At 59.5% G+C, this 25,439-nt stretch overlaps 1 protein-coding gene across 1 annotated transcript in view; it reads left to right on the top strand.

Moving 5' to 3' along the window:
• Positions 1 to 25,439, top strand: part of SHANK3 (SH3 and multiple ankyrin repeat domains 3) — a 47,616-nt gene that overhangs the window by 15,648 nt on the left and 6,529 nt on the right. The window contains exons 12-21 of the mRNA XM_059404432.1: positions 1,021 to 1,168; positions 6,261 to 6,336; positions 6,627 to 6,709; positions 7,264 to 7,388; positions 7,488 to 7,620; positions 8,545 to 8,625; positions 12,561 to 12,584; positions 16,335 to 16,465; positions 17,021 to 17,105; positions 20,830 to 23,083. Coding sequence (XP_059260415.1) covers positions 1,021 to 1,168; positions 6,261 to 6,336; positions 6,627 to 6,709; positions 7,264 to 7,388; positions 7,488 to 7,620; positions 8,545 to 8,625; positions 12,561 to 12,584; positions 16,335 to 16,465; positions 17,021 to 17,105; positions 20,830 to 23,083 — 3,140 coding nt within the window. The remainder of the gene's footprint in view (positions 1 to 1,020; positions 1,169 to 6,260; positions 6,337 to 6,626; positions 6,710 to 7,263; positions 7,389 to 7,487; positions 7,621 to 8,544; positions 8,626 to 12,560; positions 12,585 to 16,334; positions 16,466 to 17,020; positions 17,106 to 20,829; positions 23,084 to 25,439) is intronic.

The raw sequence follows: 25,439 nt of genomic DNA, 5'->3' as shown, positions 1-25,439 counted from the left end.
CCCCTCCCGGGAACACGATGGGGGTCCTCCGCGATCGTGGAAGGGCCGATGCCATTTTCGGGGTCTCTGTCGTTGGGGGCATCTCTGGAACTCTGAGCCGCTGTGGTCATTATGGGATGCATCTGCCACTGGGGGATTCCTTGTGTCACCGTGAAGGGCTCTGTGTCAGGGAGGGGTATCTTTCTTTACGGGGGTCCTGTCATGTGGGTCACTCTCGGTCCTCTGCCACTGTGGGTTCCCTGTTGTCACCACAGAGGTGCTTCTCATCATGGGGGTGTTTTTGTGTCACGATGGAGGTTGGTGTCATTGGGGTTCTGTGGATTTGAAGGACCCTATCCCATCGGGGACCTTCCTCCAATTATGGGATTCCCGTGTCACTTCTGGGACTTATTCATTGGAAATCCTTGTGATATGTGGGGACCCTGTCCCAATGTGGGGGATATCTGTGACAATTATGTGAGTGCCTGTGTATCATGAAGGTTTCTGTCACTGACGCTTTCTGTGTTCTGGGCAGTTCCTGTGCCGTGACAAGCTCCTCTCATGATGGGGCCTCTGTCATTTTGGGGGTCCTATCCTCATGGGTGCCCTACGTCCATGGGATCCTGAGAAGGAGACAGCTGTGAGGTCAACCCTCCTTTGGGCTGTCGTGTGGCCTAACCTCTTGGCCACCGCACAATGACCCTGAGCTTTTGGCAGTGACCCCTGGGGTGGGCGACAGAGCAAGGATGGGGTTGCTTCAAGAGGTGGGAAGAGAGGAGCCAACTGCGAGGAGCTTGTGGCCCTGCCCCTGCCTGATGTCCCCCTCGAGTGTGTTCGTCTGTGTGTGTCTCTGTCCTCCACATGCCTCTCCGGTGCTGTGTCCATCTGTTCGTTTCTGTCTGCTGTGTGGATCCCAGAATCTTCCCAGGGAAAAGCCAGGAGAATGAAGGAAGAGAAGGGACGAGAAGGAGTTGGGAGGGGGGCGGTGGGCAGACCCCGAGCCTGCGGTGGTGGGTGGGGTGATCCCTGGGTGTCCTGCAGTGCCCTGACAGCTGTCTGGCTTCTGTCCCTCCAGTGCTCAGCATTGGGGAGGGCGGTTTCTGGGAGGGGACCGTGAAAGGCCGCACGGGCTGGTTCCCGGCCGACTGCGTGGAGGAGGTCCAGATGAGACAGTATGACACGCGGCACGGTGAGTGACCCCACGCCCCTGAGCAGCTCCGAGGGGCACTGCCCTCTGCTCCCCTTTGGTCTTGCTCAGAGCTAAATACATGGATATTCACAGAGGAAAGCCTAGAGTAAACTCAAAGACACGTTCAAAGTGGACACAAACTCATGTACACGACAGACACAGCGTGCACACCGCGTGCGTACTTGTGGGTGCACGTGGGTGTTTCACAGCCATAGAGACAAATGGGACCCGCTCACGGGACACACGGTATCAAGGTGCCTCTCTCTGTGACCCCACACCTGACTCCCTGTGACCATAATCCACCCCTCCCCCCAGCATAGTCCTCACAGAAATCCTGGGTGTTTGGAGTGCGAGATGCCTTTGTGGCTGGCAGACGAGTAAAGAGGTCAGGATGAGAAAAGAGGCATCATTCCAAAGTGGACAGATTGTCCAAGTGGGCAGTGCAGGGAGGCCTGGGCCAACCAAGAGGAAGTGAGGCCAGCGGGGCCCGGAGGGGCTGCGGTGGGTGCCTTGGGGCCGGGATGGTTTGAGGGCAGCAGGTGGGGCACGGCTGCAGCCTTCTGGAGGGAGGATGTAAGGGCGAAGTTGCTCTAAGGCTGGGGAGCAACTGTAGTCAGACCTTGCCGACTGCCCGGGCCTCCAGAAAGGAGCCTTCTGCGTGCTGGGATCCGAGATGGTCCTGCCAGTAGTGAGTAGCGGCTGCCCTTTTCAGAGCTCCCAGGCCAGGTCTGGCTGTGTGTCTGCAGTGAGTACTCAGGGCTCCTAGGAGGGCCCCAGACCCATGAGTGTTCTGTCTGCCTTGGAGGTCTGGTGTCACACAGGGAGCCCCCGCCTGAGTGGTGACCGGTGGTAGTTAGCTGTGGCGTGTCTAGACCGAGGGTGCTCACATCCCTCCCTCTGCACATGGAGGGCTTAGGCCCAGGGCTGTTGGTTGAGGGTTTCCCAAGAGGAGCCAAGCCCTGTGTATCCTGGACCTCTGCTCTATGTGGAATGTGGCCATGGCCTGGCGAAGCAGGAGTGGCTGCTGACCTCCCGAGCAGGTGCCCCTCCTCCTTACTTGACCTTTCTCTGTCTTGCCCCGACGGCTCTCCTGGTGGCGGGGAGCACGGAAGGGACACCCACCCCCTGTTTTCTGCCTCTGGAGGGTGTCCAGGTGCGGAATGATTTAATAGGTCTGGGTCCTGGTACCAACTTCATGGAGGTGGGGAAGAAGGGGCCTCTGAATTCGTTGAATCGGGACTGGGCCCTGTGCTGCCCCGTGGGAGGGCAGTAAGGTCTCTGGTGTGAGAACTGTGTGGCTCCAGAAGCTAAGTTTGAAGCTGGGATTTGAGAGCAGCAAATCTCGATGATGTGTTCGATGTACACTGGGCCTTGTGTTAGGAGCGGGGTCACGGAGGCCAGCTGTCTGCTTAGAGAGGGGCAGGTGTGCACAGCAGTGACAGCTGGTATGTTGGAGTGTTCCTGTACCCTCGGGGTGGGGGGAGCACACAGAAGCCCCCTGGGGTTGGCCAGGAGGAATCAGAGAGCAGCCTTGCAGGACCGCTGGAAGGCCGCTAGGTGGTCAGCTGCTGGGGCCAGGGGCAGAGCCTGTCCGCTGGGGCACAGCCTGGTGTTCCAGATCTGCATGTGCTGGGATCTGGCATGCTGGGATCTAGCTGGGATCTGGCATACTCCTAGCCGTGTCAGGATGTCCGGTGTATGTTTAGCACTTTTACATAAGAGAATTCTCCGACTTGTCGCACAGGTCTGGGAGGTGTGTGGTTCCTAGTTCCTTTCTAGGAAGGCAGAGTCTGGTGTGTGCTGTGGGCAGGGCCCGTAGGGTCTGTGCTGGAGCTGCTGTGCCACAGGGGCTCTGGGTGGGTGGAGCTCGGGTGTGCATGGAGCAGTGGCGGGGTGGGGTGGGGGGCGTGAGGCTGGTCAGGGGGCCGTGGGCCCAGGTGGAAGAGTTTATGGCAGGGCTGCAGGAGACTGGGGTGCATTCTTGATGGTGCAGGCCATTTAGGTTTGGGGCCAAGGCCCAGGCCAGACAGAGTGAGGAGGTGGACCCGGTCTGGCTGTCCACCCCCACCCCCCCAGAGCTCAGGCCAGGCAGAGTGAGGCTGGCATGGCGGGGCTGGGGCTCTGGGCATGGGAGACTGCGAGGGGTCACCTGAAGAGGGAGCTGCAGGCCTCGGGGCGAGGGCAGGGCTGCTAGACCAGGGTGGCTCTGCTGTGTGTCTGCTGAAAGAGTGTCAGATGGTACCTGGCCCATGGAGCCCTTTCCTGGGTGGGGAGAGGGCACGCGGCCTGAGGGGCCTGCCTGCTGCAAGGGGTAGGAGTGATCGCTGTCCTCAGCCCGAGTCCTAGCCACCAGCCGCTCTGGGCGTGTCGTGTCTAGTCTGGGACCCAGGGGCTGAGTTCTGCCAGAGGCCAGAGGGCAGCCCAGGAATGGGAGCCGCTTCCAACAGGCCCAGATCCAGAGAAAGATCTGCCTCTGAGACTGGAGTGGGGACAGAGAGGGACTTAGAGGCCAAAAAGGGGACACTGTGCCAGCATGCACGGGCCCGGCTGATGCCCAGGGTCACAAGACAGTGCCCCTCCCAGGGCGCTGGCTGGAGCAGGACGGGGGAAAGGAGCAGCTGCAGGCAGAACGCCGAGAAGTGAGGGAAGTCCTGTGTGCACGGAGGGGTATGTAGGGCACCCGGAAGGCTCTGGCCAGGTCCCCCCTCCCCTCGCCCCTTCCTCCTCCCCTCCTCCCCTCCTGTCCTTGCTCCCTCTCTGTGCTGTTCTTGGGGGGTCATGCTGTGTGTTTTCACTTCAGCTGGCTTCTGTGTGTCTGATTAATAAAACTGGAAAATGAATCTGTGTTATGTAATAAATATAATTTGACAAAATCTAAAACCTGGAGGCTAATGAACTGTGGTTTGAGGGGGTCCTTCTGCAGGCAGGCGCTGTGAACATTTAGAAGTGGGGTTAGTTTGGAGAAGGGCCTGACAGAGGCAACAAGGGGTCGGGTGTGTCCCCCCCACCCCCCAGCGATGACGAGGCCTGGCCTGCTCTGGCCTTGGGAGCGGCAGGATGGTGGGTGCAGGTGCGTGACAGGCGCTGTGTGGGAAGAGGAGGGACGGGAGCAGGGCGTGCAGGGAGGCTTCGGGTGATAGAGGCCATCGGAACCTAGACGACCCTCCAGGTAGCATTTGCCGCCAAGGAGAGGCTCGAAGGGGTCTGTCGACTTACCGAGAATCGTGTTAGTGGCAGGACCCTGAACGTGAGACCAGCACTTCTGCCGACAGCGGTGTCTTCTGGTGCTCACAGGGGTCCTTTCCTTCTTCCGTCCGGCCGCCGCTCCATCTACTCTTGTGTCCGTCTGTCCCTTGACTCACTGCCATTCCTCCGCCGTCCTGCCGACCCAGCCAGCCCACCCTTCTCTCCGTGTGTCCGTCTGCCCACCCGTTTATCCCTGGACGGATCAGTGCGTCCCTCCGTCTCCCGGTCCGGCTGTCCCCCCCCCCCGCCCCGTTTACCCATCTGCTGCCCTTCGATCCATGCCCGCCCTTCCAGCCTGTTCTCTTTCCCTCCAGCCACGTCTACATCCATTTACCTTTGATCAGATCTGTTTTTCTGTCTGTATCTTGTTCTGCCTGTCCATCTGTCCTCCACCCGTCTATCCTTCCAGTCGGCATTTAGAGGGTCTGTTATGTGTCAGGCACTGTACGAGGTGCTGGGATCGTAGAAATGCACGAGATGTGGTCCTTACCCAGGAGGAGCTCCCAGTCAGCCGTGGCTTCTGTCTCTGATCTAATTTCCTCGCCCTTCCTCCCCCTGCCCAGCTATACAAGCTGCTTGCTGTCCCTTGAGGGTCGCAAGCCAGTCCTGCCATGTGGGCTTTGCCCTGTGGGCCCCTGTTGCCAGGAAGCCCTTCACCCAGAGCCCTCGGACTGCTCCCTGATGTTCTGGGCCTCTCCTCAACTGTCCCTTCCTGATGAGCCTTCACGTGACCACCCTGGGACCGCGAACTTTCTCTGTGCCCTGTCCTGCTTGCTTCTCTCCTAACATCGGCCATCATCTGACCTGTCACACACATACCGTTTCCCGCCTTTCTGTTCTCTTTCTTCAAGTAGATGGTAAACTCCGGGGCGTGGGGCCTTTGTCCTGCTCTGTGCTATTTCCTCAGAGTCCAAGACGAATAGTGCTTGGTATACAGTAGGTGCTCCCTAAATACTTGTTGAATGAATGAATGAATCTTGAGAAATGCTGGACGATAGGGCATGACAGAGGAGCTGTGGCTGAGATGTGAGGTGTAGCAGAGCTGTCTTGGGGTCCTTGGGGGTCCTGGAGAGCTGGAAGCTGTGGGGGCAGGAGTGGGGGTGAGGTGCAGGAGGGTCTTACTTCCAGGAAGCTGGACAAGAAAGCCCGGAGCAGCGGAGTGGCTGCAGGTGTGGGCTGGAACCTGCCGGCATGCAGGAGATCGGTAAGGCCATGGTGGGGCAGCAGGGGGACAGCTGGCCAGCCCTGTGACGGCTGTGATGGACTTTGGGGTCGACAGTACAGGTGGCGACAAGACTCTGTGGGGTGCAGTGACATCAGGAAAGGGCCCCAGTCCCCCAGGGACCTCCTGCCCACTCAGAGGTAGGCTCTGGAGGAAGGGACCCTGGGAAGCTGAGCGTCTGGGGGCTCTTGTGAGGCTTTCAGTGAGGACCTGGTGACCCCTCCTGCCAGTGTGGATCGCCTACAGCGCAACACGCCTGTAGGAACACAGCACTTACATGTGACTCCAGGTCACACACATATGCCTACACAGGGACACGCCTTCTTTGCTCTCAGCCTTGGGGCTCCCCAGCTTTTTCTGAAGGTGGCCCTGGCCTTGCCCTGTTTGCTGTGTGCAACCCCTCAGGAGAGAGATGAGCTGAAGCTTCTCCCCTTTATGGACCCTGACCCCCCAAGGCCAGGGTTTCCAACATGGTCCCCTCAGCCTTCTCACCTTAGGGCCCTGGGGCCCCCCACTTCCACGGGGGAGGTGTGTGTGCGGGCAGAGGCTGGTGACCCGCACGGCTGAGGGGCAGTGCAGGTCAGCTGGAGGACGTGGCTCTCCATCTGCTGACACTTCCCTCAGAAACCCGGGAGGACCGGACCAAGCGCCTTTTCCGTCACTACACAGTGGGCTCCTATGACAGTCTCACTTCGCACAGGTACAGGCGGAGGGGGCGGGGCGGGTGGGCAGGGGCAGGCCTGCATGCGGGTAGGACGTCCAACACCGAGGGAGGACGAAAGCTGGTCGCGGAGGCCTGGGGGCGAAGAGGGCAGAGGAGGGGAGGTGATCCCCAGCCCACCTCTGCCTTCTGCCTCCCTGCGTCTGTGCGGGGACACCTTCCCAGGGTGGGCTGTGCCTGTCGGGTCCTGTCTGGGGCACATCTGGGGTCCGCTCGCTGGCTGTGCTCTCCGGCGGGGCTCTCCTCACCGCCGCCCTTTCCTCCTCCAGTGACTATGTCATTGACGACAAGGTGGCCGTCCTTCAGAAACGGGACCACGAGGGCTTTGGTTTTGTGCTCCGTGGAGCGAAAGGTAATGGGGGGTGGGCGGCACTGCGAGCCAGCGTGTGGGGCCGGGGTGTCAGGCCGGCAGGGGTGGCACCCTGCTTGAGGTGTTTCTTATCTCTGTTCCTCCTCGCTGCTCTTCCTGCCTCCCCCCTGCCCCACAGCTTCGCTGCTCTCCCTCACCCCTGCCCCATCCTTTGCCCCTGCCTCCCCTACTTTCTCTCTCCCTGCTCCTTTGGCCCCTATGCCCCTGTCTTGCCCCTGACCCTCTCTCCTTCTGGCCCCACCCTGTCTTGCTCCCCTGCTCTGACTGTCCTTGGTTTGGAACGTCCCAGTCCGAGGCAGTAGCCTCTCCTCTTCGCCCTGTTGATTTCCGAGATCTCTGCTGGAGCGTGTCTGTTGGACCGGGAGTCCTCTCTGGTGGGGCGGAGGGCGGGTCTCCACCCTGGGCAGCCCCTGGGCACCCTGCCTCAGTCGTCTTTGGCTCAGCGTGTTGGACCCCTTGTGGGAGGCTGCCACGTGCCAGCTGCTTCTGCCGGGACCATGCCGGTGAGGCACCTTCCTAACTGCCTCCCCCCGCAGCGGAGACCCCCATCGAGGAGTTCACGCCCACGCCGGCCTTCCCTGCGCTCCAGTACCTCGAGTCGGTGGATGTGGAGGGTGTGGCCTGGAGGGCCGGGCTGCGCACTGGAGACTTCCTCATCGAGGTGAGGCTGGGCCTTACCTGTGGGGCCAGGCGGGGCGCTGACCTCGAGTCCCCGGGAGGACCCACGGGGAACGCCCCCCCACCCGCCTGTCTGTCCCAGGTGAACGGGGTGAACGTGGTGAAGGTCGGGCACAAGCAGGTGGTGGCCCTGATCCGCCAGGGCGGGAACCGCCTCGTCATGAAGGTTGTGTCTGTGACGAGGAAGCCGGAAGAAGACGGGGCTCGGCGCAGAGGTGAGGGGCCGGGCTTCAGACCTGAGACCTTTGACCCCAGGCCCCGGTTCCTCTCTCCACCCCCTGACCCCAGACTGTTGACGTCAGATGCCTAAACGTAGGTGAAGTGTCCAACGTTCAGTTCAGGGCCCGGGGTGCCTTCCCAGCCCCCGATGTCAGACTGCCAACCCTGGCCCCCCAGCCTCTGACCCCTGACCCCAGGTCGCCCCCCCTCAGATCCCCACCCCCTCCTTCCCGGCGTCCCCCCAGCCCCTGGCATGGAAGAACCCTCCTTCCCGACTCTGCCAGCAGCTGCCTGGAGGCCGGGGTTGCCATAGCAACTGTGAGGTTGACGCTGCTGCCGCTTATTGTCGGAGGGAAGGGGGAGGCGGCACCTGCGGGAAGAGGAAAAGCGTCTTCTCCCCGCGACGTCGCGGCACAGCCTGGGCCCAGGAGGCTTTGCCAGCTTGGGCCAGCCCAGCCCAGGTCCCGGTTCGGCTGACCACAGCCTGGTCCCCCGAGGGGCAGTGGCCTCCAGGGCCTGGGGGGAGCCCTGGAGCTGCAGGAGCCCAGCCTGCCGGGAGACCCCTCCCAGCCCCCACCTCATGGCTCCCGTGCCCCCTGGCTTGGCCCTCGGAGCCTCCAGGGTGGGCATCCAGGCAGGAGCTGGCCGGCGCCGTGACCCCTGCTGGGGCGCTTGACCACCTGGCTCCCGAGGCCCCAGCTCCCCTGGCCCCCGCCGGGCCCTCAGCACCCCCTAAGCTCCCAGCGCCATGAAGAAGTTTGCATCCAGCCGCAGCCTGAACAAGATCCTGGCACAGTGCGACTCGTCGTCCCGGGAGTACGAGGAGATCCAGGCGGTGGAGCGCAAGTGGCACCTGCACCTGGCCACCCCGCGCTGCCTGCCGCTGGACAGGAGGGCCAAGGCCTCCCTCTTCTTTGCAGCCCCACCGCCCCCCAAGAGGGCCCCCAGCACCACGCTGACCCTGCGCTCCAAGTCCATGACGGCCGAGCTCGAGGAACTGGGTGAGCAGCGGGGGAGGACAGCGGGCAGACAGCCCCAGTGGGAAGCCAGGCAGTGTGAGCTGGGGCCAGAGCTGGGCAGGGACAGAGGGGAGGAAGGACAGACCGACACACTTGGGACGGTCAGAGGGAAGGGGGTGGGTGCTGAAGCGCTGGGCAGGGGGATGCCACGTGGCTGGCGCGAGGGCTGGAGGCTGACGGGGAGCTGACTGGGACAGATGGTCAGGGAGCAGGACCTGGCCTTCCAGTGGGTCTGTGTGCATGTACTCCTGCTGCCTCCGGCCGGGCTCGACCGCTTCACTTCCTCTAGGGGTGGGAAGAGCAGGAGTGAGGGGACCTGGGCTCCCTCTGGGCTCTGCTGGCACCGGCTGTGTGGCCTTTTGCTTCTTGCTGCCTGCTTAGTCCCTGTTCACTTGTGAGTTAAGCAGGGGTTACAGTGAACCGCTGACCTGACAGGGCCATGCGAACATCACCAGTGTGAGGGTGGGGTAGGCCCTCGTGAGCTACAGGAGGCGAAGAAGAGTGTGTCAGGGCTTTGATCGAGCATGATCCCAGAATGACCCCCAATAGCCTCATTGTGGGCCTGTCTCATTCCATGTGACCCTTAATAGCCCCATCGTAGGCATGTCCTGATATGCAGGATTGCTCTGTCTTCCTGTAATTTGAACCCAGTTCTAGTCCCAGACTTGACTAGGACTCTAGCTGTGGAAAGAATGCCAACTCTGGTCCTAGGCTGGCTTCTGACCTCATCCTGGCCGCAGGAAAGGCCCTGGTCCTGGTTCTAGACTGACCCTCAACCCTGGCTTCAGGCTTTGTTCTTCCCCAGCCATAGAAAGAACACTTACCTGCCCCCCCACATTATTGCTGACCTTACTAATAGAGTGATCCTTGACCTCGTCCTGGCCACACGTTGAGCCACCCTCCTTCCACGCAGGTACTCTTGTCTGCATTGTAGGAGGAGGACAGTCACCAAGATAGACCAGGCTGATGTGGTCATACTTTGCTTCCCCATAAATACTTTGAATAAAGTAAAAGTCAAAAATAGATAGCCAACTCAAAACAAAGGCGGAGGAATTTCCCAGGTCTCAAGAAATAGAGGAATCCGTGAAGAAAGTGAGAGGAAGCCGCTCATACTTCCATAGTCCAAGAGGGCTGGGGACAGTATGTAGACCCCAAGGGCAGAGCTTGGGGCTCTTGTGCTTCCACAAAGCTGAGAGATGGGGCTGTGGACCCATGAGAAGTGGGAAAATTAGAACCAAGTCCAGGGGCTGGCATTAGCATCAAAAGAACTGGATATTACAGAAGAATAATAAGTAAGACACAAAATGAAGTGTTTAAATATGAAGTTTAAAGAAGTAACAAAATTCATAAAGGGTAGCTCTTTGTGACAGCCCATAAAGGACCGTATTCCCTACTCCTCCAAAAAAAAAAAAAAAAAAAAAAAAAAAAGGAATAAGCAGGTTTTAAAAGGATCCCTAAAGAGCTGTTACTGAAAGAAAATGTATAGTCACTGAGATTAAAAAAATCCATGAGTGGGATAAGCAGTACACTAGATTTAGCTGAAGAGAGAAACAGCGAATTAGAAGATAATTCTGAGGAAATTACCCCAAATGCACACAGAAAGACAGGGAGAGGTGAACTATCAAAGAGAATATGAGAGATGATGGAGGACAAGTGAGAAAATCTGGTATGATGAGGGTTCCAGAGGAAAAGAACGAACTGATTGGAAAGAGGCAATATTTGAAGAGTAAAGGCTGAGAATTTTCTGAAATGGAACAAGGACATGCAGTTCCATTTTGAAGAAGCGCAAGTTCCAAACGAGGAAATAAAGACGAGTCCGCGTCTAGACCTGTCACACTAAAGCTCCACGACATCATAGACAGAGACAGATCTTAACTACCAAAGCAGCCGGATGACTTAGAAAGGAACAACACCAGAGTTGTCGTCAGCAGCAGCAGTAGATGCCAGAAGACAATGGAAAAATAACTTAAAAGTCTTGAACCAAAATGCTTTTCCCCCTAGAATTCTGTACTCAGCTAAACCTGCTTATTGAAGACTGAGGCAGAGAAACCAGGAAACTTCTGGCCCCAGGGTCACAAGTGTCCAAAACTTATCACGGGGAGCTGACCAGTCTCACTGGTTGAGGGCCCAGACTGATGGATAAACCAGTACCAGTAGGCAGCTGGGTCTGGCTAGACACCAGACCAAGGCTCTGGTGGGTGGGTCCCAGGAAGGCATTTCTTCCAGAGGCTGGCACATAGCCATGTTCAGCTACACGTTCAGAAGGGATCCTCTTAGTTCTGCATGAAGAGGGGTGTGGGCATCCAGGGGCCAGGGGACTGAGCCCTGTGGAAGCAAATTGCCTTCTGCTTCCTGGGATGCTTCTGTCTGAAGAAAGCAGTGGCAGGAGAGCCTCTGGTCTCTGTGCACTGGTCTGCCTTGTCCTGCTGCTGGGCGGCAGGGCTGTGCTGTACACTCTCATCTTCTCGAGGGGCTCACTGCTGCTGCCTCAGCGCAGCGTGGTTTCCAGCAGTTTGTACCTGAACAGCGGAGTGTGAGGGAGGACAAAGGGACAGCTTCGCACAGAGGCTCCATCCACACCGCTGGGTGAGGAGGGGTCATTGCTCTTGTTGAAGCTGGACCCAGACTCTCCGTGTAGCTCCATTCGGAGAAGGAGAAGCCCTGCTGCCTCCAGAGGAGCTGTCCCGGGAATTCAGACTGTGGCTGACCTTCTCTAGGGTTGAGGGGGCCAGGCCGGCATCAGGGTTTCCTCAGGTATCTGAGGGTCGTCCCAGGTCTGGTGTTGCACTTTCCTCAGATAGAAACTGGACCTGTGGGTTTATCGACAGCATGAATGCGCTGGATCTTGGCCGTGGTGCTGAGAAGTGGTAGAGCCCGTTAGGGTGCTGTGGTCTCTTGAGAAGATGACCTGAACACGTGGGAAGAAAGGCAAGTGTGAGGCTGCAGAAAAGGCAGGTGGCACGGGTGGGGACTCACGCCCAGACAGTTGCTCGCTGCTCGTGGGTGTTGGGGAGAAGCCAGGTCCTGCAGGAGGGAGAGGCAGTGAGGAGCGCCCTGGTGGGGGGTCCTGTGAGCAGAGGTGATGAGGCCCTGAGGTGGCTGGTGGAAGGGCTGAGAGGAATAGGTTGGGAGAGGAGCCCTCCTCCTGAGGCAGGTGGTGGGAAGAGGGGGAAGCGTGGGACACACCCAGTGCCCTCCAGCATGGGGGTTCCTTGCGACCACGTGTTCGTCTGCTTGAGCCAGAAATGTGCTGGGGCTGCAGAGATCAGTGGAGATGCAGGCTGGGGAGGGCCTGGGAGGGTCTGAGTCCCTCCCGTTGATCCGCTTTCCCATGAGAAGTCTGGAACTTTTGGGTCCCTTTTTCTTTTGTGATGAGAACATCAGGGCAGGTGACATGCCCGTGTGTGGCCCTGATGGGCCATGGTCTGGTGGAAACACCATGCATGGGGCACTCAAGACTGAGCACTGCAGCTCTTAGCAGCCTCTGAGCTTGTTTTTGGTGGTGGTGGGGCGGTTGTGTCTTTTTTCTGAACAAACAGTTGATTGTGTGGACATGTCCAGATCCGTGAGCATGTTTATGTGTGCATGAGCACCTTTATGCATGTGTGTGTGTGTGTGTGTGTGTGTTGTGTGTGTGTGTGCATGTGCCTGGGTTCGCATGCGCGCAAGTACACATGCCAGCTTGGGTGGTTTCCACCGTGAGTTTCAGGCCATGTACCGCCTTGGCATTTGGGCACATCCGCCACTCTGGGGCTGATAGGGAGGTGTAGGCCAGGGGTTGTAGAAGGTCTGGGGGGTCCTGGTTGTTGGGGGGGGTGGGAAGTGGGGAAGACGGGGACATGGGAGTGGGAAGGGGGCCCGGATGCTGAGGGATGAAGCCTGCCTCTTACCCCCTTTGCTCTGTTTCTGATTGCAAGCCTCCATTCGGAGAAGGAAAGGGGGTGAGTCTTCTGCTCGGTCCCCAGGCCCCAGCTTTACCTGATCCCTGTCTAGGGAGGTGCTGATGTGTGAGGAGGTTCCATTTCAAGTCAGTGTGGTCTAGAAACCTGGGCTGTACCTTCCTGTTGGCCTTCTTCCTGGAGCCTTCTCCCTGGAAGAGGGAGCTGGGGAAGGATGGATGGGGAGTTCCCAGGGGTGTGGCTGTGTGGGGGTGTCCTGGCAGGCAGAGCCGTGGGCTTTGGGGTCTCAGGTGAGTTGGGGCAGGGTAGGGTGTGAAGGCCACTGAGGCAGCCTGGTGAGGCAGAGCTGGGAGGGCCTCCCAGGGGAGGCCATAGTGCGGTGTCCCGGAGCTAGCTGGGAGAAGGGTTCTGAGTGCTCAGCTGTGGGTCTCCCTAGGGAGCGTGAGGAGTGGGCCAGTGGGGTCAGCAGCACTGACTAGGTGCTCAGCTCTGGCCCACGGTGCTCCTTTCTGCCCGTTTTCTGGGGGCTCCTTGCGCCTGGTGTGTGGTTCCCTTTTCTGTGCTGAACTGTTGTGGGGTCAAGCCCAGTGCTGATGATCGCCCTTCGGAGCAGCACTGGGGAGAGAGATCGGAGCTCCTCTGGCCCCTATGTCCCCCTGCTGCTCCCTTCAGGCCTCACCTGTACCCTTTGAGGCTCCTTCCGGTATGTTCTGTGTGTCTAGCCTTGCTGTGAGGAATGCAGCCTCCCTGTGCGGTCAGAGCCTGAGGTCCAGCCTCTGGCGAGATCTCAGGGCCTGGCCTCTGCAAGCCTCCTCAGTCTCTTAAGTGGACAGGGGACTCATTTTTGGCTAAACAGGAGTCAGCGCCAGATGGACGCCTGTGGTGGCTTTGTGGCCCCAGGCAGGTGTACCCACACTTTGGTCTGTGTGCCTGGGGCCCACCCTCCCCTCACTCTGGGATCCACAGGGCCTTCCCTGTGCCGGGGCCATGCTGGCCCCGTCTGTCTGGGCCCCGACTCTCCACCATGGCCTACAGTCTTGCCCTTGGGGCTCTCCCATTGCTCCTTGCCCCAGTCCCAGGTTGGGTGCTTTCCCCAGTGTCTTTCCAGGTGTTGAAACTACGTATCCTTGAGGAACGCTTTTTTTCACCCTATGAGGCAGACATACAAGCTATTTCTGGAATATTTTGGCTCTGTCCCTTAGCTCAATAGCAGGGCTCTCAGGGTGCTGGGCTGTGGGCTGCATACTTCTTCCAGTTGGAGGGGAAGTGACGGGCAGGTCATCGCCCCTGGGGCCCTCCTTCCTGCTTGGGTTCTGAGCTGTGTCCCCACTGTGGATGGAATCTTGAGAGCCAGTGTATGTGCGGCCAAGGGGAGGGTGCATTTCCCAAGGCCTCAGACCTGGTTCTTCATGGGCTTCATTTTCTTTCTTTCTTTCTTTTTTTTTTTTTTTTTAAAGATTTTTAAATTTTATTTATTTATTTGACAGAGAGAGAGACACACACACAGCGAGAGAGGGAATGCAAGCTAGGGGAGCAGGAGAGGGAGAAGCAGGCTTCCCTCTGAGCAGGGAACCTGATGTGGGGCTCGATCCCAGAATCCTGGGATCATGACCTGAGCTGAAGGCAGACGATTAACCACTGAGCCACCCCGGCGCCCCTTCATTTTAAGTATCTAAAATACTTTATTGAAGACTGTATTTTCTAATAATGGTGGATGTTGTTGTCAACCTCACCAGTTTGTAGTTTGCAGAATTCTTGCTTCTTTTCTCTTTTGGAAATAATTCTTGACTGGCCTCAGCACCCGCTCGCCCCGCCCCCAACCTTTTCCAACAACATTTGCTTTGCCAACGTCATGTACGCATTGCTTTGGTTTCTGGGATTGCGTCCTTCCGGACCTAGAGATGCAGCCTCTAGAAAGCACGGCTCAGGTGAACTCATGCCCTGTGGAAATGTTTCTTCTCCGTTCGTGTCTTTATGTCTGCGGTTTCTGGATACCACGGTGAAGTCTGATCTCTCACTTGATCTGTGACCTGGAGCGCGTTCTCTCTCAGAGCTTCTGTTTCTTCTTGGGTAGAATGAATGAGGACTGCACCAGCATCTTCTCTGTATGTTTTGGAGGAATGAGAGAAGGGGCATGGGAAGCTCTCCTAACCGGAAGTCACCGAGGACTGAACCAAGGGTGGTGATGGTGGGTTCAGCTTCCAAAGGGAAATTCCTTGCTTCCTTATGAAAACAAAGAAGATGACCTCTTTCGAGCCCTCTCGGTGGTGATGGGAGGCATGCACAGGACCTGTGAGCTAGATCTGTAGGTGGGTTAGGGTTCTGCTGGTGAGCTGTCCCCTTTGTTGAGCTCCTGTATTTACTCAGGGCCCAGGCTGGACACGCAGCACATTCTGGGAGCCCACAGGCTCTCTGGGGAGATGCGGGCAGCATGTCTTCAGGGCTCACCCCGAGCCAGGTGGAGGTGTAACACTTCTCACGTCCATGCCAGTTCTTAGAGCAGACACTGAAGCAGCGGCCATTTTCACGCTTGCTTTATCAGATAAGGAAACTGAGGCACAGAGAGGTTAAGTCAGGACAGAGTGGGTACGCTGTGTGGGTCTGGTCTGGGTTGGGGGCCAGCCAGCTGGGAGGAGCTGACTTCTTTCCCCATGGTGACCGCTGAGTAGGAGGTGTTGGGGCTGACTGTGTCCTCTGATGGGGGCATTCTGTGCGAGGCTGAGTGTGACCAGACGCGCAGTCCTCTAGCCATGCCAGAACCTCTAAGGCCTTGGGGATTCAGAGCTTGAGTGATGATGGGGGTGTGGTGGGGCTGCTGTGGGCAGGAGCTGGCCCCTACCCCTCCTGCACCCCACATGCTGGCCTGAGTGCCCGCCCCAGGCATCCAGGTTGCTCGTTCTCAGACACACGTATCTAACACAGTTTCCAAGTCATGGTGATAAGGAAAAACACCATTTGTAAAAACATGAAATAGCTTTAATAAAAATAAGCAAACACAGCCTTTCTTTGGGATGGGTTTGAACGCAGCCTGAGGCCTCCTGGTGCCTCTCTCTCTTCCTGGGCCTTGTTCTCTGTCAGCCTCCTCATCTTCCTCCTCGGCTGCTGGGAGCCCCTTCAGCACTGTCCCTCCCAGCGCCTTCCTCCTGTCTCTCCCCCAGGGCGGGGCTGCTCTTGGGGGGAGACGGGGCGGCGGGGGGCAAGGGTCTCCGGTCCCCTCATCTGCATTAGGGCCATTTTACTTTAGGTCCCTAGTCTGGGGCCGACAGCTCTGTTTTCAGAAGGCTCCCCTGTTCAGTTGTTCTTGACTTACTTGTATCTTCTGTGGGCGCCGGGTGTAGACCAGGGTTTGTCCTGGGTCTGCAGCCCATGAACAGCTTGTTTCTTGGTGCAGTGGCCCCGACAGACGAGGACCGCCAGGTGCTGAGGAGAAAAGGGAGAGGGCGAAGAGAAACGAATTCAGGACACCCCCAGGCTCTGAAGAGTGCGGTCCCCCCCCGGGTCCTCTCCCCAGTAGTCAGTCAGGCTTCTCCTGGAGGGGGACTGGAGGGGTGACCCGGCCCAGCTGCTGAGGACAGAGCCGTCACGGGACTCAGATGGGATGCATGTTGCTTGGCTCCCGGTCTCCCCGGTCTCAGGTCTAGAGGAAGGGACATGGGGTGGGCGGGGTCCAGGGGCTCCCTGAGTGGCCCCGCGTGGACCAGTCTTTTGGGGAGGACTCAGCAGTGGGGCTGCACAGGGAAGGAGCCAGTTAGGGTCCGGGTTGCTGAGACAGTGCCTCCCTTGGCTGTGCAGAGAAACTGGATGAGATCCTGGCAGCCGCCGCGGAGCCTGCGCTGAGGCCAGACATCGCAGATGCCGACTCCAGAGCCGCCACCGTCAAACAGCGGCCCACAAGTCGGAGGATCACCCCCGCCGAGATCAGTGTAAGTCACCCCAGCAACTGGGGGGCATGGGGGTCAGAGCTCCCTGTCCCCCGCTGGTGTGTGTGTGCTTCTGGGGTGGAAGCCCATCATTTGAACCCTCCTCTCCGGGGTGGGGGTGAAGGGTTCTCTGCCCACATGTGGGGAAATCTGAGCCCCTAGAACGGCCACAGGTTAACACAAGGCTGGGTGCTCACTGCCCTGGCTGTGGGTCAGCATCTCCTGCATAGTCACACCCAGGACCACCTAGAGCACCCCGGCCTTGTGAAGGGTACAACACAGTGTGCCCCCCGCCACTGCTCTCACTTGGCATCTTCTGGGCGACTCCTCCAGCCTCATCCACATCAACCTTATCCATACTCTATGCCCAGGGCCCCACTGGCTGTGCCCTGCTCCCTGGAGACCTTAGGACCTGGGTCCGAGTCTTAGGTCAAGCCCCGTCCGCGCTGGCCCCACTGGAATTAGTGCATGGGATGTTTGACCTCAGGCTGAGGAGGATGGCTGGGGCTGGATAACTGGGAGCCCCCGTGCCTCCGTGTAACCCCCCAACTCCCACAGTCTTTGTTTGAGCGCCAGGGCCTCCCAGGCCCAGAAAAGCTGCCCGGCTCCCTGCGGAAGGGGATTCCACGGACCAAGTCTGTAGGTACGGCTGGGCTGGGGGCTGCACGGGGCTGGAAGGAAGGGGCTGGGGCTGGGGTGGATGTGGGGCTGGAGGACACTGTCTCCCCTAATCCTTCTACTGGGGTTTCCAGTTTCCCTCTGAGAACTGCCTCTCCCAAGTCACAGCCTAGGAATCTCCTTGTTTGTGGGCACACGTGGGGTGTGTTCAGATGTACTGTGCCAAAAGAGACCCTTGAGGCTTCCTTACTCCATCCACCTCTCCCCACGCCGTGTGCCCCCACCCACCGTCCCCGTCCTGTGTGCACACCCCTTCTGCTCCTCTTGTCCTGTGGCGGCACCTTCCTGTGCCTTCCGTTGACAGCAGCATCCCTGTCCCTGGGTCTTCTACCCTGGTTGCTTCCTCTGTAGCGTGAACATATGTCAGGTTTCTAACCCTAGACTTGCCTTTGAACCTGCCTGCCCCTCGCCCTAGGTATTGCCTTGTATCTCTTTTCTCCTTCACAGCCAGTTTTCTCCAGAAGCCACCTATGCGTGCTGTCCCCTGTCCCCAACCTGCTTCTCAGCCTGGCGCAGATTAGCTCTGTCCCTACCTAAAACTGAAATCGCTCCCACTAGCGGGCACCAGTGGTTTCCAGGGTATTCTTCCAGTGAACACATGGCCAGTCCCTCCAACCTCAGCGGCATTTGGTCTTTCTGTTCCCTCCATGACACTCACCTTCCCAGGGCTTTAGGACGTTTCTCGGTTCTTCCCTCTGTTTTCAGGCTGTTCAGTCTTTCATGCCCCCCTGCCCCAAAACACACCCCACTAAGCATGGGTCCTTCGAAGAGCTGTGTCCTTAGTTTCTTTGCCTTCTGCACCTGTCTCCTTGGGACCTCATCATGCCCCGCGCTGCTCTCACATCCCCACTTAGCCGTCTCTCTAGACCGGGTCATCTCAAGCCTCACCCACTGCTCATCGCATCTAGGCACCCTCCCCTGCCCACCTGTGCATCCGTTCACCTACAGACCCGTCCACTTGTCCGTCCATCTGCCTATGTGTGCCCCACCACACCCATGATCTGTTCACCACCCAAGTAATGCTTACTTAGCACTTACTACACCACTGTTTCCTGCACACTGGCTCATTTAAGACTTCAGTAACCCTGTTGAGGTAATATTATTAATACCTCTGTATTACAGATGAGGAAACAGGTAAAGAGGTAAAATGACTTGCCCAAGGTCACACAGCTGCCTTACCCGTCTTCTGGTAAGATATCAGGCCAGCCCACTGCTCAGGTCTGGCCAATGGGGGCTTTCTGCAGAGTAGACATCACCCTCCGTCCCTCTGGTTGACCCACAGGGCTCTTCATTGCCTTGGGACCCTGTGGACCGGCCCCAGGTCTCTCCTGCTTCATCTGGGAGGCATCTGTCTCCATTTCCCTCTTACCAGGTGTACCAGAATTTGCTGTTTTGTACCTGCCCTCACTCTGCCCAGATGGCCTGTCCCTCAACCTAGCCCAATGCTGGAACTGACCGCCACGGGTGCAGATCTCAGTGTCTGCCCTGTAGGATGTGAGCCTCTTGGTGGGTTTTCTCCTGGACCCTCCTGTGCAGACTCCATGAGTGACTGAGAGGGGTTCATCTTCAGTCTCCTGGCCCTGGCCTGCTGCTTGTCACCAACATGTTGGCCGAGGTGTCAGATTCCCAAGGTTTTTCCCCCTTGTGGCCATGGGCACACGATTTGGTCCTTGAAACTTCAGGGCCCTGATCAGTAACTTGAGGACTGTCTCGTGCCTGCCTTCAAGGCTGCTCCGAGGCTGACCCAGTGGGCTGTCCTACGGGCACAGGACAGGCAACAGCTGCTGGAATTGGTAGACACAGGCTCTGCACCCTGAAGCTGGCACACAGTAAATGTTGGAGAAATGCTTGCTGTGTTTGTTGGGCAGGTGTTACCAGATTACCTGGGCTGGTGACAGAACCGATTTCCCGTTTCATCCCAGCCAAGTGACTTGTCTGCACCCTAAGTTAGAATTCGGCATGGCAAATCTGCTTAGGGGAGCTCAGCGGGGGCTGACGTGCTGTGCAGTAAGTGCAGTGGGGAGGGGACCTGCAGCGAACCCGGCCCCAACGTCTGTGTCCAGTGGAGGGGGCGGCAGATTAAAAGTGGTAACAATGAATGGGGAACTCAGGCTCCTCACCGGACACTTCTAGGTGCTCAGTCCTGTGCTGCATGCTTTAAATGCCCCCCGCACTGGCACCCCAGCACAGGGGCCAGCATTCCTCCCGAGGTTAGGGAACTGGCATGTGAGGAGGTTAAGGAACACTAGCCGGTAACCCTAATGCTGGAGTTCAAGCCTCAGTCTTTCCAGGAAGGCCCATCTCTGCTGTGCCCAGGGTCCAAGAGCTGTAGTACAGGACAAGATGGCAGTAGCTTGGTGTTGGAGGCCTGAGCCAACCAAACCAGTGGCTAAAGGAGGGGGTGGCTGGGAACAGGCAAGCTGCATGGTAGCGAGTTCATAAAAATGTGACCAAGCACAGAGTGAAGCCGGGTGTAGATCCCCAAGGCACTCTGCCAGACACCGTGTGTGTCCACACGGACGGGCCATTCATCCACTCTCCTCAGAGCACTTGCAGCCTAACGGAACATGCCTGTAGCACAGGGGTCCACACCGTGTCCATTAGTACACCTGGGAGGTCTTGCCAGGTTCTGGCCCGGCAGAGGCCAGTGAGGGCTCTGAGCATTCCAGCTCAAGTCTCGCGCAGAGCCTTACTCGTGCACATCGAGGCAGACAGAGTGGGTGTCATTTTAAGACTCTGTTGCTCATGAGATAAAATTAAGTTTCAGAGAGGCTCAGGGCCTGGCCTGGGGTCACACAGGCAGTAGGGAGTAAAACTCAAACGTGTATCAGGTGCGTAGTCTAAAATGCCATTTTAATTCTTCCTCCTTCCTTTTCACTCAACGTTACTGAGATTTAACCACTAAGGTTACCACAGTGACCGGGCAGTGTCTCTCAGTCAGTCCATCTGGGTCTTTGGGATGGAGGGTCTCCGGGCTTATCTCTTCCCAGAGCACCTTCTCACCTGGGCACCAGCTGTCTTTCTGCCAGATGCCTGGCACAGGTGGCCACAGTTGGCTTCCCCTGTGACCACAGTCGCACCGCTCCTGCTCTGGGAGCGCATCCCCTAACTTCTCCCTTCCTCCCGTCTCTGGTTGCCACCAGGGAACTCCCAGCAACCCCTGCTTGTTCCACTGTTGTGGTGTGGCCTTGCTCAGTCTGGGGTGGAAGCCAGCCGCCTGCCTCTTCTCTGCAGCTCTGTCTTCACGACTGGGATGCTGTTCGGGCCCTCTCAGTGTGGTGGGGCTTGGGCGGGTCTTGGCCCCAACCCCGTATACCTGAGTCCTTTCTCAGTCCATCGGTGGAGGCCTCCTCGGCCTTGTGTCAGAACGAATACCTTCCCCAAGTCTTCCCCAGAGCCTCCCAACCCAGCTGGGGGCTTGGGGTGCAGAGCCTGGGTGTTGGGAGAGGAGCCCAGACTGGGGGCCTTCCTCGGATTCCATGCTCTGGGCTCTCCGCCTCCCCTTTGGTCTCCAACCCCAGCCTCCAAGCCCTCCGTGACTCCGTCCTTCCAGTCCAGTTAGCGCTTCCCGCCAATTTCTAAGGGGGTGTCTTTGCAACCTTTGTGTCTGGGACCACGGCTGCTCTCTGCAGAGGGTGGGCGCTGGAGTCCGCGAGGGCCTCGTCTCACTGGACCTACTCTGTCCGCAGGGGAGGACGAGAAGCTGGCGTCCCTGCTGGAGGGACGCTTCCCGAGGAGCACTTCGATGCAAGACCCTGTGCGGGAGGGCCGCGGCATCCCGCCCCCGCCGCAGACCGCACCGCCACCCCCACCAGCTCCCTACTACTTCGACTCCGGGCCGCCCCCCGCCTTCTCGCCGCCGCCCCCCCCGGGCCGCGCCTACGACACAGTGCGCTCCAGCTTCAAGCCCGGCTTGGAAGCGCGCCTGGGCGCTGGAGCCGCAGGCCTGTACGATCCCGGCGCACCGCTGGGGCCGCTGCCCTACCCCGAGCGGCAGAAGCGCGCGCGTTCCATGATCATCCTGCAGGATTCCGCGCCGGAGATGGGCGACGTGCCCCGGCCGCCACCTGCGGCCACCCCGCCAGAGCGTCCCAAGCGTCGGCCGCGGCCGCCAGGGCCCGACAGCCCCTACGCCAACCTGGGCGCCTTTAGCGCCAGCATCTTCGCGCCCTCCAAGCCTCAGCGCCGCAAGAGCCCATTGGTGAAGCAGCTCCAGGTAGAAGACGCCCAGGAGCGAGCGGCCTTGGCCGTGGGCAGCCCAGGCCCCACCGGTGGCAGCTTCGCCCGCGAGCCCTCCCCAACGCACCGGGGGCCTCGGCCAAGTGGTCTCGACTACGGCCTTGCGGACAGCCCCGGCCTCGCCTTTGGGGGCCCGGGGCCCAGCAAGGACCGGCGGCTGGAGGAGCGGCGCCGCTCCACCGTGTTCCTGTCGGTGGGAGCCATCGAGGGCAGCCCGCCCAGCGCAGACCTGCCCTCCCTGCAGCCCTCCCGCTCCATCGATGAGCGCCTTCTGGGGACCGGCCCCACCGCCGGCCGTGACCTGCTCCTGCCCTCCCCCGTCTCTGCTCTGAAGCCATTGGTCAGCGGCCCAAGCCTTGGGCCTTCAGGCTCCACCTTCATTCACCCACTCACCGGCAAGCCCCTGGACCCCAGCTCCCCCCTGGCCCTTGCCCTGGCTGCCCGGGAACGGGCTCTGGCCTCCCAGGCGCCCTCCCGGTCTCCCACGCCGGTGCACAGCCCTGACGCTGACCGCCCTGGGCCCCTGTTTGTGGATGTCCAGGCCCGAGACTCTGAGCGAGGGGCCCTGGCCTCCCCAGCCTTCTCCCCAAGGAGCCCGGCCTGGGTTCCTGTGCCTGCTCGCAGGGAGCCAGAGAAAGCACCCCGGGAGGAGCGTAAGTCGCCAGAGGACAAGAAGTCCATGATCCTCAGTGTCCTGGACACGTCCCTGCAGCGGCCAGCCGGCCTCATCGTCGTGCACGCCACCGGCAATGGGCAGGAGCCCAGTGGGCTGGCGGCTGAAGAGGAGCGTCCGGGCACCCCAGAGCTGGCCCCCACCCCCACGCAGTCAGCAGTGGTGGCGGAGCCCCTGGCTAGTCCCCGGGCTCAGCCCCCTGGCAGCGCCCCGCCCAGCGAACCCGGGCCAGGCCAGGGCAGCTCCGAGGAGGAGCCGGAGCTGGTATTTGCTGTGAACCTGCCGCCTGCCCAGCTGTCCTCCAGTGACGAGGAGACCAGGGAGGAGCTGGCCCGCATTGGGCTGGTGCCGCCTCCCGAAGAGTTTGCCAACGGGGTCCTGCTGGCCACCCCACTTCCTGGCCCAGGTCCCTCGCCCACCACGGTGCCAGGCCCGGCCTCAGGGAAGCCGAGCAGCGAGCCACCCCCCGCCCCCGAGTCTGCGGCTGACTCAGGGGTGGAGGAGGCCGACACGCGCAGCTCCAGCGACCCCCACCTGGAGACCACGAGCACTATCTCCACGGTGTCCAGCATGTCCACTCTGAGCTCGGAGAGCGGGGAGCTCACCGACACCCACACCTCCTTCGCCGACGGACACACTTTTCTACTCGAGAAGCCACCAGTGCCTCCCAAGCCCAAGCTCAAGTCCCCGCTGGGGAAGGGGCCGGTGACCTTCAGGGACCCGCTGCTGAAGCAGTCCTCGGACAGCGAGCTCATGGCCCAGCAGCACCATGCCGCCTCCGCTGGGCTGGCCTCCGCTGCCGGGCCTGCTCGCCCTCGCTACCTCTTCCAGAGAAGGTCCAAGCTGTGGGGGGACCCCGTGGAGAGCCGGGGGCTCCCTGGGCCCGAAGATGACAAACCAGCTGTGATCAGTGAGCTCAGCTCCCGCCTGCAGCAGCTGAACAAAGACACACGCTCCCTGGGGGAAGAGCCGGCTGGTGGCCTGGGCGGCCTGCTGGACCCTGCCAAGAAGTCGCCCATCGCGGCAGCTCGGTGAGCAGGGCGGTGTGGGGAGGGTCCTGTCCCGGGTCCACAGCCCCTCTGTGGTCTTCCTCTCGTGCGTCCACGGTATCCTCTGTTCCCCCTCCACAGTCCATCCTGTCCCTTACCTGTCCGTGGCATCCCTTACCTGTCCACTCTGTCCTCTGTTCGCCCTTGCCGTCTGTCTGAGACAGAAGTCTCTTTCGGGGGTCTGAAGTGTCAGGGCTGCTGTTCTCTCCATCCCTGTGGTGCTGGGAGTGGGAGCTGGCCGCCGAGGAGGGGCCCCAGTGGGGCGTGAACACCTCCACAGCCCTTCTGGAGATGCCCTGCCGCGGGTTCCCGTGGGCTGTCACTCTCTTGCTCCTGACTAAAGCTGCCTCGGCTGTCAAGGGTTGTTCTCTGGTCCATTCTGGAGTTGCCCCCCGCCCCCCATGGCCACATGGCTGCTACCACCACTCCTGGAGCTGCCTCTGGCCTTGCTTCCTTTGGAGGCTTAGGGAACACGGATTCCTTTTCCTTTTACGACACACCACCAGCTTCCTGTTTGCTGTCTCTCGCTCTGCCTCCGTGTCCCTTAAACAGAGCCCAGTGCATGGTTTTCAGATGCATTTAGAAGCCGTTCTTTGGTGGAAGTCGCACTGCCTCTGCACCCTCCATCTGCCCTCTCGCTTTCTCCATACTTCCACTGTCTGTCTGTCTGTCTGTCTGTCCTCTCTTCCTACCTCCCAGCCAGGGTGGGGACCCAAGACGGGAGGGGCTGAGCAAGGGGCTGGGGTGCTGCTCTGGTAGAGAGAGCCGCCAACGCCCCTGGGCTGATCCCTTGGACATTTCCTTGAGGACCCCATTCCCAGGGCTCTGCTCCTGAAAGGGCCTCTTGGGCCTGTGGGCTCCATAACTATGTGGGAGAGCTGGTTCCTGCCCAGTGGTGCCGGTCTGAGGCAGAGCTGCTCATCCCCTGGCGGGCCTTTGTCGGCCCTCTTCAAGCTGCCTTTGCCTTCTGTGCCCCGTAGGCCCTCCTCCCTCTTCGGGCTCTGTGGGGAGTGTGTGGGGTGCCACCGCCTGGCTCCTCCTCCTCGTTCCCTGAAGACTAGCTTAGCAGGCCCTTTCCTGTTGGCCTCAGAAGGCAGACTTCCCAAAGCAGTGAGGGGTTTGGGTCTTACTCAGAGGCTTGTCTGATTTACCTTCTTCAAAAGATGAACTGGGGCTTGGGGAGCTCGCGGCGCCTCTCCTGAGTAGTCCAGGAATGTTGTCCCTCAGCCCCTGTCATCTCGGGCGCTTGCTCGGGGGCTCTCTCCCCGCAAGGCCTCTTCCAGCTTCCAGCTGAATGTGAAAGCCCTCTTTCCAGCAGGGCACTGTTGAAAATGCCCCGAGAGGAGGCATGGCCAGGGGTGTCCATTTGGGATGAACAGTCCAGGTCCTGGGCCTCTGCAGGACCTGGCCCCTAAGGGCGGTGGTTCCCTGACAACCCCCACCCCGACCAGCCCGTCTTCATTTCTGCTTCTCCTCCCTCGACAGGCCCTCCATTCCTCTGTGTCCCTTGGCTCCAATGCAAATTAAAGCCATTTAAAGTGGGCAGCACCATGCCTGGTACCATGCAGGCCCTCAATAAACATTTGCTGAACAGATGAAAGAACTGAGCTGAATTAAGCACTGTCTTTTGTGATGTGAGATCTAGGGAGGCGGCTTAAGACCAAGACCACTGAGGGACGGTGCATGGTCGGTTCAGGGTTACTGGTTCTTGAACCCCATGGTCAGGCTCAGGTGAGGCCGGGGCTTGTCATCTGCTCTGCCGGCTCCCGTAGGCGTCTGGGGAAGGATCTCGAGTTCCATGGTTCTGGAATGGAACAAACCAGCTGGTTTGTTTTCTCTTCTGGACGCGGGCTGGGGAAGGGCAAGGCCCGCCGCTGCAGATTTCACATCCCTTTTCCATGGGTCCGCAGGAAAGTAAGCCACTTTTGCTCAGTACTTTTTACAAAGCTCCAGCCTCTGACTGGCTTCACGTGGGTCCCCTGCTTTCCTCTGAATGAGTCACTGTGGTCAGGGAGAAGTGAGGCTGCCATTGGCCAGGCCTGAGTCATCTCTGTCCTGGGAGCCGAGGCTTGGGCTTGCCTCCCCTAGCAGACAGGTGCTGAGAGTGAGGGAGGGAGGTTCTTGGGTTCCAGATGCCAGATGACCTAGAACAACAGAGGTCCCTGTGACAGGGCCCTTCCCAACTTCAGCAGCTGGCTTCATTCCCTGGCATCAGCTTGGGGCCAGAGGACCCTGGACCCCACCTCTCAGCTGGCTGCATCTGAGCTTGGTAGTCTGCAACCAGCCCCTTCCCTTCTGTGAACATCAGCCCTTTCCTGTGACATGACGGGGGTGACAC

Source organism: Mustela nigripes, chromosome 6, assembly GCF_022355385.1.
Source record: "Mustela nigripes isolate SB6536 chromosome 6, MUSNIG.SB6536, whole genome shotgun sequence".
Taxonomy (NCBI): domain Eukaryota; kingdom Metazoa; phylum Chordata; class Mammalia; order Carnivora; family Mustelidae; genus Mustela; species Mustela nigripes.
The sequence above is the reverse complement of the archived record's forward strand: the minus strand, read 5'-3'. Positions and strand labels throughout refer to the sequence as shown.